The 11,831-nt window shown below is 39.8% G+C and overlaps 1 protein-coding gene across 1 annotated transcript; it reads left to right on the forward strand.

Annotated features, from left to right (window-relative positions):
- The first annotated feature begins 343 nt into the window (after nt 1-343).
- LOC119732059 (mitogen-activated protein kinase kinase kinase 1b-like) lies at nt 344-10,754 on the forward strand. Its single transcript, XM_038205432.1, has 13 exons — nt 344-398; nt 996-1,301; nt 1,982-2,326; nt 3,910-4,067; nt 4,603-5,113; nt 5,464-5,574; nt 5,822-5,988; nt 6,466-6,579; nt 8,943-9,013; nt 9,146-9,186; nt 9,364-9,460; nt 10,226-10,331; nt 10,586-10,754. The coding sequence occupies exons 1-13, from the start codon at nt 344-346 to the stop codon at nt 10,655-10,657; spliced, it is 2,154 nt and encodes a 717-aa protein (XP_038061360.1). The 3' UTR covers nt 10,658-10,754.
- Nucleotides 10,755-11,831: the final 1,077 nt, after the last annotated feature.

The raw sequence follows: 11,831 nt of genomic DNA on the forward strand, positions 1-11,831 counted from the left end.
AAAAAAAAAAAGCCGCGTCGCCGCACCACTTTTTGGGCAAGCATCATACCAGAAACCTATGTCGTGGCCTCAAGTAATGTTTTTTTTTTCCAGGAACGTTATTGCCTGTGATCCCTTCCCATTACTGACATCTTTGTGTACTTGACACGCCATAAAATCTCAGCAGCAAATCGATCCCTAATGTAAACATTGAGAAAAAATCATAACTGAAACAACAACACGAAACAAGGGATAAGCATAGCATGAGCACTTTCATTTCCTTTCCTATATTAGTGTACTGCGATAGCTAGCCGTGTCATTAAGCATTTACATCTTATGAAATGTTTGATTCACATGTGCAGAGATGGATGTTTTCCTAGTTCTCGTGTTTACTGCATCGTGTATGCAGATGGCAAAAGGTAAGGTGATCAAGGCTCACGCCTAAACTAGCTCTGCATCCATGTACAGGTCCTCCCTTCAATGTTTTTTTGTAAAGAATTATGATTACATTAAATTTTGAAATGGCTTCATAGAGAGAGGGGCGGGAAATGTGGAATTTTGCTGAGTCTAAAATATAACAAGGATTTAAAAACATGTTTGTGTATTGTCATTTTCAAATTGGGATCCGATTTCTACTATAAATGGACCCAATGAATCGGCAAAAAAAAAAAAACATAACAAAATAAGGTCAACTTGTTCCAGATGCTCTAAGGACAATATACAGAAATGTATATTGTTGGTCTAAATGGGGCCAGCCTAAAGTGTATCTGTATGCCTCACAAACTCGCGCCCTGTCATTTGTGAGCCGGGCAGTGTTATCGTATAGTGTTGCCCCAACACGCCGAATGGGTTAAGACAAACCCATTGTGTAACCAGATGCTTGAGATACATTCACTCAATAACCATTCTGAATCAACTGAATAAAAACAGTGGGCTTTGGGACTAGCTTTACTATTAAAGATGCTTACAATAAAACTTTGTTTCACCTGTCACTGTGTTTTTTGTTCATAATAAAGGTGATGCAACAGATGCACCCTTGATTCGGATTATGGAGGGCTCACATCTCACGTCTGTACTTGGCACGAACCTTACCCTGAATTGCAAACTGAGAGATGACATCAACATCACAACTGGCAATGTTAACTTCAACTGGTATTTCGTCGACAAACTGGTATCTTTGTGTACCGAGGCCCGACAACCAGATGGATCCAGTTGCAGCCTGGTCATCGGACCCGTCAGAGCGTCTTCTGAAGGACTGTACAAGTGTACCCTGTTTGACGGAGAGACGTTTTTCGAAAGTACCACAGAGTTGACTGTCGTATGTAAGTATATATCGAGGGCGTAAAGGCCTTTTACGTATGAGTATGTGGTCATCAGTAGCTCGGTTTTCAATAAACAGTCAATTGGATTAATTTGAACCTCGGAACAAACTTCGACCCTGATCACGTTAACACCATCAGGTGCAGATTATAAGCGATTTTGGGGAAAAGGATAAACACAAGTTATACATTTATAACAAATGGCCAGAATCACCAGCTACACTCAAATTATTTCAATGGAGTACACTCAAATTATTTCAATGGAGTACACCATACCACATTTTTTTTTTGTCCTCAGAGCAAAGTACGCGTAGAGCGCTTGCACAAAGCTCCCTTACTGTGGACATGCTGGTATTTGTTTCTCTATTGTACGCATGAGAAGATACCTTGTTCGTTCATTGCCATTGTCACCGTTTCTTTATTCCTGAGGGAAACACGATCAAAACCCAGTATTCGCTCTTTTCACGCTCCGCAATTTGGCATGCACAGCCTCGATCTGGCAACTTTACACGATAAAAATAACCGGTTATCTGAACCCCGACATGGGAATAATTGAACCGGCTATATTGATTGTGTAAAGTTGCCAGGTCGAGGCTTTGCGTGCCCATGGCGGAAGTGTGAAAAGAGCTAATGGACCGGGACTTATTATGTTCACGTTGGCACTTGTTTTATCGACAACTCAGCTCCTTACACTACAATGGATCTGTTGGATCTCTCTTCTGGAGATCTAGTCGACAGCAATTACGGTCTCAGTTGTGTTCCACTGGATGCAAAGCGAACCTTCGAGTGCACCTTGCGAGACATCAAGCCAGACAGATGGAACCTGAGTTGGCTCATCGATGATTCCCGGGAGGTCTTGGGTAAGTTGGAGGTGACTAGTGCCGGCACAGGTGGCTTGATGATCGCAAGAAGCCGGTTCACTGTCCCCGACTCCGAACACAAGGATCTCCCAGACAACCTGACGTGTCAGGCAACTGGTGTCAACGGAGAGTTATTTACGGTCACTGTACAACTCCAGTTCTGCTCTGGTAAGAACATTTTAAGCGTTTCCTGATGATGTTGCCCTCATTTTAGTTTGCCAGTGCCAGAGGGCCAGCCTATATTCAGCTTTGCACCACTCACTCACTTACTGCCGTTGGTGAATTAAAATTAAAATTCCACCTTGGCCAATACACTTTTTTTAAGGATTACCCCGCAATTCCAATGAATTGTTTAAATCCAGCAGATACATGACGAGACTTCCAGTGAATTACAAATCTACTGGATACAATTGTATGCGCACTGGAAACAGCTTTACTAAGCTTGTCATTACTTGTTTATTGATTATTGTTTTTTGTTTTTGAAGAAACTATCCGGTTTAAAGTGCCCAACGCAATAGAAGGTTTTCTGAGTGGAATTCCTGCAATACAACGTACAGTCCATCGTACGTTACTTCAGATGTTAGTCACTTTTGTGGTTGTTTCAAAACCTTTGTATGCTAATGCAAATGTGTACATAACCTATTAATGTCATCTTTAACGCAGAGTCCTCATTGTTATATTGTCTTAGTCTTAATTGTTTATGTTCTTCACCTTAATATTTTTTTATATGATCAAAATTGGTGTTATGCCTTTTGCATGTAGTTCATATAAATCAATATAATCTATATTTATGTAGCAAACTGAAGCAAACTGAAGCTCAGAGATTTTTGTATGGGTTGTTTACGTTTGGGCACCAATGGCAAAATGTGCACCCCCCCCAAAAAAAAAAAAAAAAATCACCACCGCCCTCAACTGTTTGTTAGGGCGGTGGTGCATTTGTTTGTATGACGCCCATTTTAACCTGTAATAAGACTCCAAATATGAACACAACATTTGTTATACTCAACCTGGGGGAAGATAGTAATTACATGTATATTGTGACAGAAGGTATCTCTTTCGATCTCGCCCCGATTTATTTGATTTATTTTCTTCTTAGAAACGCATAAATTCATCTTCTAATAAAATTTAACACACTGAAGAGAAAGAAAAACATTTCATCCAACCGAATAGTCGAAACTACTTTTCATAAGCTTTTCAATTTGGGTTGTACAAACAAAATTTACCCAATTAAATTTATTGTTTCCTTCATGTGGCCTGATAGAGTCCAGCGTTGACTCAACACCCCTAAAAAAGTTGTTGAGAGGAAAATAGGGATTGCTTTCCTGAATACTGATGTAATTTTGCTTGAAGCAAAGTTCAGATGAAAAGAAAAGAGACAATGCGCACAACATAATAGTGATTGCTTATGATTCAGATGTCTGACCCAAGAAGTCTTAGTAATGTGATTCATTTCCTTGTTTATGTGAACTCTTAAAAGTTCCCGGTCTGATCTGACCTGATACCGTTTGGGGTCAAAATGACACTTATTGAGTATTAGAAAGTTATAATGCTATGTATATTTTTTATGCCCCGGACACCTTGAAAAAAATGTCATTTTGACCACAACAGTACATTTTGACCCTTACATGTATCAGGTCAATTATGATTTAGATTCAAGATCAATTTGATTGGGGCTTTTTTACCTTTATTTGTGTCTGCAATATTGAAATTCTAAAGTGAACAAATAATCTGTTTGTTATTCCATAAAAAAGGACCTCTCATCAAAGGTTCAAATGGAGTGCTTATCGCCACAGTAGCTCTGGTCAGTGTTCTAAGCACATTGGTTGTCTTGCCAATCGTGATGTTCGTCAAGTTTAGAAGGAACCGAAGAGAACATAGTGTTCAGATCAAACGATCATCTGTCGAAATGGTAAGGCTTTGTTTATTTGACTGACTTACTACAATTCATAAACAATGGAGATAATATACGTACGAAAGAAATGAAAAATGCAACCGAAAATTCTTGTGTGGAGGGATTTCATTGTAACTGTCACTTGACTATTAAACATGTTTATGATATATATGATTATTCAAAACTGAAAGTTGCAATATTTTGCAAGAAGAATATTACACGAAAGTTAGGCTTTTGAAATGAAAGGCTTTTGGGGTCATGTTTAAATTCAATTCAGAAACAAACTCGAAACACTGAATTAAGGAAAGAAAGCCTAGGCGATTTTTGTGTAGCAACCATTTGCAGTGACAATCCAAAAACATTTGTATTTGGACATTCCAAATACAAGAACCTGACTTGGTTTTAAATATGTCTGTTCATCTTGATATACAGTCAAAAGAGAGGAAAGCCTTGCTATTTTGGGGATGAAATTGAAAACGAAAGTCAAGTACAAATATAAACATGTTTTGCATCAAGCAATAAATTTTGTGCCTTTTGTGTCCCTTGTTTCAAGGATGTTGCTTCTGACCCGGATGCTTTAGGACAACCAGGTCAGTCTGAGGTCGGCAGGTCACCGGGAGTGGATTTTGAAGACAGAATTGCACCACGAGGTCCACACAAATACGAGGACAAACTTGCGACAGAGGATCCACACCAATACGAGGACAAAGTTGGACAACAGGTTGCATACAAATATGAAGACAGCATTTCACCACAAGATCCACACAACTACGAGTACAACATTTCACAGCAGGTCGTACACAAATACGAAGACAGAATTTCTGTTCATCAAGTAGATGAACAGGAGTATGACGACACCACACCACCACAGGAGGCAACACTAATGCTACCCGATAGCGATGATGAGGACAGTCTACCTCCTTGGGCTGAGGGGTGGAAGGTGCCTCGTTGCGACCTCATCGTCGGTGAGCGAGTCCTCGGGAGAGGGAACTTTGGTGAGGTGCGATCAGGTGGTCTGATGAAAGATGGAGAACTGACAAGGGCTGCCATCAAAATACTCAAAGGTAATTAACTCATAACTACTTGTGCGAGGTTAATCTTACAAAGGCCTATTGACAATAGACCATTAAGTCCCGCCCAAAGGTGTTGTAACCAATCACGGTCGTGTATTAATGTCCAACGTGGGTACATGCGCGTGTGATGCGCGCGGCTTGGAACAAAGTGGCATGTCATTGATCGCCACTATCAATGTGACATTGAGTGAGGCGCACTTCTTTTTGTCCAAGTGCGCAGTGCGTGGGGCCTAATGGGTCGGTCTGTTCTAATCACAGTTCGAATATGTAAGGAAACTGTGTGTTATTGAGTTGACAGTTATTTACCTTTTATGATGTTAAACACTGTGTTTCTCAAACAGGCTATGTATCGACGAGTGAGAGAGATGATTTCATCGATGAACTCCGCACGATGACCTCCATCGGCCACCATCCTAATGTCGTCTGTCTGCTTGGCGCATGTCAGCATCGACGTATGTATTCGGTTTATTGTAAACATTTATTGATAATAACTGACTGAATAACAACGAAAACAGACCCGTAAATAAAAGACAAAGTTACATTTGAGATTGAGACAATGTTTATTTAGTTCAGTTTGGTAGTTCGCTTTTTAATCAAGTCGAACAAAGATGAACGAGTTGCTTTCTATGACGTGTTTACATAAACATGTGAAAATAGCGTGTGGCCTTGACTCCGGAAACCATACTGTTTCTTAATCAGAGGTGTTGTACGTCGCGTTGGAGTATCTTCCCCGCGGTGATCTGCGCAGCTACCTGCGGACGGCTCGCTCACAGTCAGACTCAGACGAGGATGCCTTGTCTTCCGATCAGCTGGTCAAGTTTGCTCTGGATGCTGCTAAGGGAATGGAGCACCTTGCTAAAGCGGGGGTAAGGAGCCGTCGCATATTTGCTTTTTTTCAGTTATTGATTATGAAAGGCTCAGTTTTCATATTTACACTCTACTGAAACCCTGTTTGGATTTGACACGAAGTCCGATTTTTATTTGGATTGATACTTAAAAAGTCCCGGTGTAAATTCAAGAATCTACCTCCGGAATCCAGGGGTCAAGTTACACCTGACACGCTCCTGGTTCAAATCAACAATTTTACGTATACTAAAATTAATGTGGTCAAAATGACAATTGGTTCGTCACAATGACATTATTCTGGATCAAATGACCTCGAAGAGTAACACAGAGATATGGCGTGTTTCAATTCTACCCGGCTTTAGGTCAAATCTGACCCGAAATTAAATCAAAATTTGACCTTGGACTTTATGTGCAGCTAAAATGAAGGCTCTGTCCTCAGTGAGCAGTTCCACAATGGATTCAGAGGTATTTTTATTGTGTTCTTTGATCTTAAAAAGGTGATCCACCGAGATTTGGCTGCCAGGAACATCCTACTATCTGAAGGGCTGACAGCTAAGGTTTCAGACTTTGGACTGTCCAGAGGGGAGGATATCTACGTCCAAGCATCAAAGGTAATTGTTTTAAACTAAACTCCAGACCTATATACCAAGTTCGTATTTCAGTTTTAGAGAGGTTCATACGATGCTTAAAGTATTTTACAAAGCTCATATTGCCAGTCAGACACAAGTAAGACAGTTACTAGTTCAAAAACAAGTCAACTAGAAAGCACTCAGAATGCGCAAACCTCCACAAAATCACCTCAGAAATACATGTACACCCATATCCACAGGACTTGCACATTTTATTGCACGTTCCCCACTCATGCATAGTATCAAATGGTTGAGTCCATTGACCTGTTGATTTCAGTGTTGTGTGCGCTTGAGCACATAGGGATGCAGACAAGTAAATCGGTCCGAAATTTCTTCAGTATTAGAGCATTGTGAAGGCCGTGAACTCGATGATTTGTAAAAAATAAAAACAAAAGAAGGTTCGAAGCCATGAGGCGGACTGCCAGCTCGTAGAACTGTGAAATGTGGATGATGATACGGTCCTAAAATGGCTTTATTTTGCAATGGAACGTTGGCGTCCATTTTCAAATTGGCGATGGGCTTCAGGACTGCTTTTAGGGGTGATCATCTTTGGATGGTATTTTCTCCCAGAGTCATTGTTAACCCCCAGAAAATTGAACAGAAAATGAAAGATGATGAAATAAGCTTTACTTTGATGTACGTCTTGACTACCTCAGAGAGTTGTGAGTATTTTTCCCTATTCTGAAGTGGGGGCATTTGTCAGTGGGATCTATGGACATTTAATTACTGGTCTGCAGCTTGTAGTCTAACATGGCGGTGTCCACCGTAAGCAGTGCGGCGTGACCTGGGGGTGTTTCAAAAAAGGGGTCACCAATGGCGGTATACCGTCATCCGATCACAGCAATTTCGAGCGACAAAAGGGGGGGGGATTTGGGGTTGTAAGGAGCTGGAAGTCAATTAAGTCCCGTTTGGGGAGCCAACAGCAACGCAGCCGCAAACAGAGTGCCTGCATTCAGCCCAGATGTAGAACTGAAGAGGGTTTTTTTCTCACAATTGTTTAATCAAATATGGGCTATCCATCCTCACTCATGCCATACACGTGCGTGGTTTGGGGGTATTTTTCAAATCTCGCTTTTTATAGGGTGCAGACCAGTAAATCGGTCCGAAATTGCCTACGCCGGCCCAAATCACGATTTGCATGCCCTCAAATTCTTCAATATTGGATCATTGTGAAGGCCGTGAACTTGATGATTTGTAAAAAAAAAAAAAAAGAAGGTTGGAAGCCGTGCAGAGGAATGCGAGCCGGCATTTCTGTGAAATGTGGATGATGATGATTAGGCCCAATAATGGCTCTATTTTGCAATGGAGCGTAGGTAACGGGTTTCAGGACTGCTTTTAGGGGTGATTATCTTTGGATGGAATTTTCTCTCAAAACTAATGTGTTATCCCCCAGAAAATTGAACAGAAAATGAAAGATGATGAAATAAGCTTTAATTTGATGTACGTCTTGAATACCGCAGAGAGTTGTGAGTATTTTTCCCCGAATTTCTGAAGTGGGGGCATTTATCAGTGGAGTCTATGGACATTTATATACTGGTCTGCAACCATGGACTGCACGCTTGTGACCTAAACACGTGTCCCAATTTCATGGTCTCTTCACATAGCATATACATGTATTCGCACATACAAAATGGTGAGGAATCCTTTAAAGAACTCCTGAAACAAGACTCAGATTTCGATCAATTCCACAATCTTATGGACTCGTACCTGTATCAAGGACCACCCATAAAAATAGGTTCATAAAATGACATCTAGAACTGTTTGAGTTATCTTGTTAACTGACAAACCAACATCGATAGAAGCATTACCTCCTTGGTGGGGATATTAATTTCGTAAGTCACAAGTCCATAAATAGTCCATTGAGTTCAAGTCAAATTTCAAATCACTTGTGGCAAAGTTAAGGCAATTCTTTTTCGGTATTCATAACCCCCACATGTTGGTGACATTTCTTGTAATTTGACTTTGATTGAGACATTGCAAATATGTATGATTTTGTTTCTTGACCTCTTTCTTGGCATGTAAGCTAGGACATTATATGGGACATCCCCATATCATCAGAAGTTGACAAAAAATACAATCTACACAAAGTCCCGAGTCTAATATGACAAGGACTCCGGGCTATTTCTGCCCTGAAACTTCTGGGTCAAAATGACAATACTCGTGGTCATTGTATTGGTCATTTTGACTCGGAAAAGTGTGATTTTGACCCGAAAAACAGATCAGATCAAATATGACCATGATTCCTGGTCAAAAATTTAACCCATGACTTTTGAAAGGTTAGTTTTCATGTCTTTTCATTTGCATTTGAATATTATTATATTATGCATTATTTGTTTGAATTATAGAGACGGGTTCCAGTCCGCTGGTTGGCTATTGAGTCAATCAGGTATAAGAGGTACACGACAAATAGTGATGTGTAAGTACAAATAACTTTGTTTATCGTTTGGAGTATTTTATGCGTGATGCAGGCCTGAATCTACATTTTTTTGGCGAAATATTTCCCGTCACAGAATTAAAGAATTCTTGACTTAATTGTTCTAATCACCAGGTGGTCTTTTGGCATCCTCTTGTGGGAAATAACCACAATAGGTAAGACATATTCTGCTTTTTTTTTGCTCAAATGAAAGAAATCTGTCCTGCCATTATCAAACCGTTTAAGGCAACTTTATTTCCATCAAGATTCTTTGAAGTGGTGTGAAAACTAAACAATTGGTCCTTTCCCCTTTTTCCACTGTATCTAATTTATATTTAACGTACATTGTGAAGGGGGAACCCCCTACCCGACCACCAAGAGCGAGTCACTGGCCAGGAAGCTGAAGGGAGGATACCGTATGCCCAAGCCCAGCAACTGTGACGACAAAAGGTAAGATGTTCACTTAATAGGTGCTCAGTTTTATCAACAGGTAGTTTTCGTCCAAAATATATAATTAATGCTTAAAAAGACCTGCTGAAACGTCCTCTTGTCGGAACAGTAGATAGCGAGTGTCAGCACCTCTGCTGGCTCGTACGGCAAATTTGACCCAGCTACAATGCTCCGTGGGCCATACTTTTTTTTGTGAATGCCGAACATCAGTTTCATGAGCATGGGCGTCGCTAGGGGGGGCAAGGGGGGCATTTGCCCCCCCCCCTCCCTGGAAAAGCAACAAAAAAAAAAAGAAGAAGAAAAAAACAAAGAGGCTCGAAGACAAAGTGGTGTAAATTTAATGAGTGTGGGGGGCAAAATGTCCCTGAACCCCTTTAAAACTGATAAATGGAGAATGTGTTGAGAAATGCAAGCATTTTTTGGCAAAAAAAAAAAATTGCCCCCCTCTAGAAAAAATCCTGGCGACGCCCATGTTGATGAGTAGAAGTATGCATGCATATGGGGTGGGCCTAGGCCTACTTAAATAGTCTGGAAGTCTTTTCGAAAAGGTATAGTCTTGTGGACAAAGAGAGATGCAGCTATATGTAACAATGGACTAGCTGCTATTTAACATCACTGCATGTGTTTCTAGTTTATGCTACAAAATATGTTGTTGTTGAAAAACATTCATTCACGTGATTTCTGCCTAAGCGAGTGCTAATAGGAGGATCTGAAAATCAGAAGAATTCTCACTCATAAGGTTTCCCTGTGACTCATTTAAATTAGTTACGCCCTGATGCGTAAGTGCTGGGAAGAGGATCCGAACAACAGACCAAGTTTCTCTGAACTGGTCTCTATCCTAAGTGGCACGGATGACAGTAGAATTGAACATGTAAGTATAGCATCAATTTCGCATCAAAGTTATCCTAGCCCACCGCATCCTCTTAGATATTTAGCAAGAGGAAAATAAACAAAACATTTTCCTTTTGTTTAGATAGGTACATTGCACTTAATACATGTATCACAATTTTTGTTGGAAGCAATCTTTATATATTCGTGTGGTATGTTAAAGTCCGGCTAGGCCCTAACTACGAGGATATGCACATACGCTTATAAAGGACATTGTTCATTTCATTTACTTTTCAGACCTATTTTTCTTTTGACCGAGTGCGTTACGAGAATTTGAGTGTCATCCGGCCCGAGTTTGATGACAACTGAGCAATCTACATCAGCGTTCGTTCAACTGCGTCAACCGTTTTCCTGTGTCTTAATAGGCCGTATTTTTTACCGATTGCGGCGCCATGTTGGGGGTACAAAAAGAAGAGTAATATGCACAAAATGGAGTGCTGTTATGTACCCAATAACCTTATTACAGCGTGTCATGGAATGTCATTACAATGCATGGTATTTTAAATAAGCATAGGCCTATTATATTCGGTCTTACCACGGGTCATTTTAATGTATTAGTATAGACATATCTATAACGAACTTAACGTTGTTATTCAAGATTTTTAATACATTTTTGGAGAATCACTTTATTGAACTTGGACCTTGCCACTTATTTGTTTCCCTTAACATTTCTCCGTTTTCTCTGTTTTGTTTTTGTTTTTGGTTTTTTCTTTGTGTTGTTTTGTTAGTTTGTTTGTTTGTTTGTTTGTTTGTTTGTTTTTTTTTTTTTTTTTTTTGGGGGGGGGAGACCGGGCATTGATTTATAACCACGTCCAAAAAAATCGTAATCGGTGAGCAACTTTACGATGTCGGCATACCATTTTATGCAGCCACATCTTCAACACACCTGTTTATCGCACTGTCACTGCGACAGCCCATTCTTCGGACAGCTTAACTTTCAACTTATATCCAGCAAATTGGGGAAACGAGATGTCATGGCATTTGTTTTGAAATAAGTGGTACTCAGTTAATATTTCAGTGAGCCATTTGAGGTATCAATGGACAGCTGGTGATTAATTCTTTAAGCTGATTTTATGATTAATTCCTTTTCTCAATGAAGGTCATTAATTTTGGAATACCTGATTGGAAACACCCTGTATAAAAACTCATCTTTAATGTAATTTACTTTTTTACAGAAGGTTGGTCTATCAGTTGGCTTCTTTTTGTTGCACCGGTCGTTATTTTTTTTTTTTTTATTTCGTCTTCGCACTGCTTTTAAGCAGGTTTTCTTTGTTTAATACGCTCCTCGTTTAAAGTTTAAATGTACAATAGTTTCGAAAAGAAAAGTAAATGTAATGTTATACATGTAGTAATATCCATTTAATTAACAGCATAATAATAGTTAGTGCACCTTAATGTAGGAAACAAATTAGAGATGGTAAGCTCTTGGCTAAAAGTTTGTTGAGGTATGCTTATGCGTTATCTAAATTATAAAGAAAATGGC

Source organism: Patiria miniata, unplaced genomic scaffold (assembly GCF_015706575.1).
Source record: "Patiria miniata isolate m_02_andy unplaced genomic scaffold, ASM1570657v1 HiC_scaffold_1, whole genome shotgun sequence".
NCBI lineage: Eukaryota > Metazoa > Echinodermata > Asteroidea > Valvatida > Asterinidae > Patiria > Patiria miniata.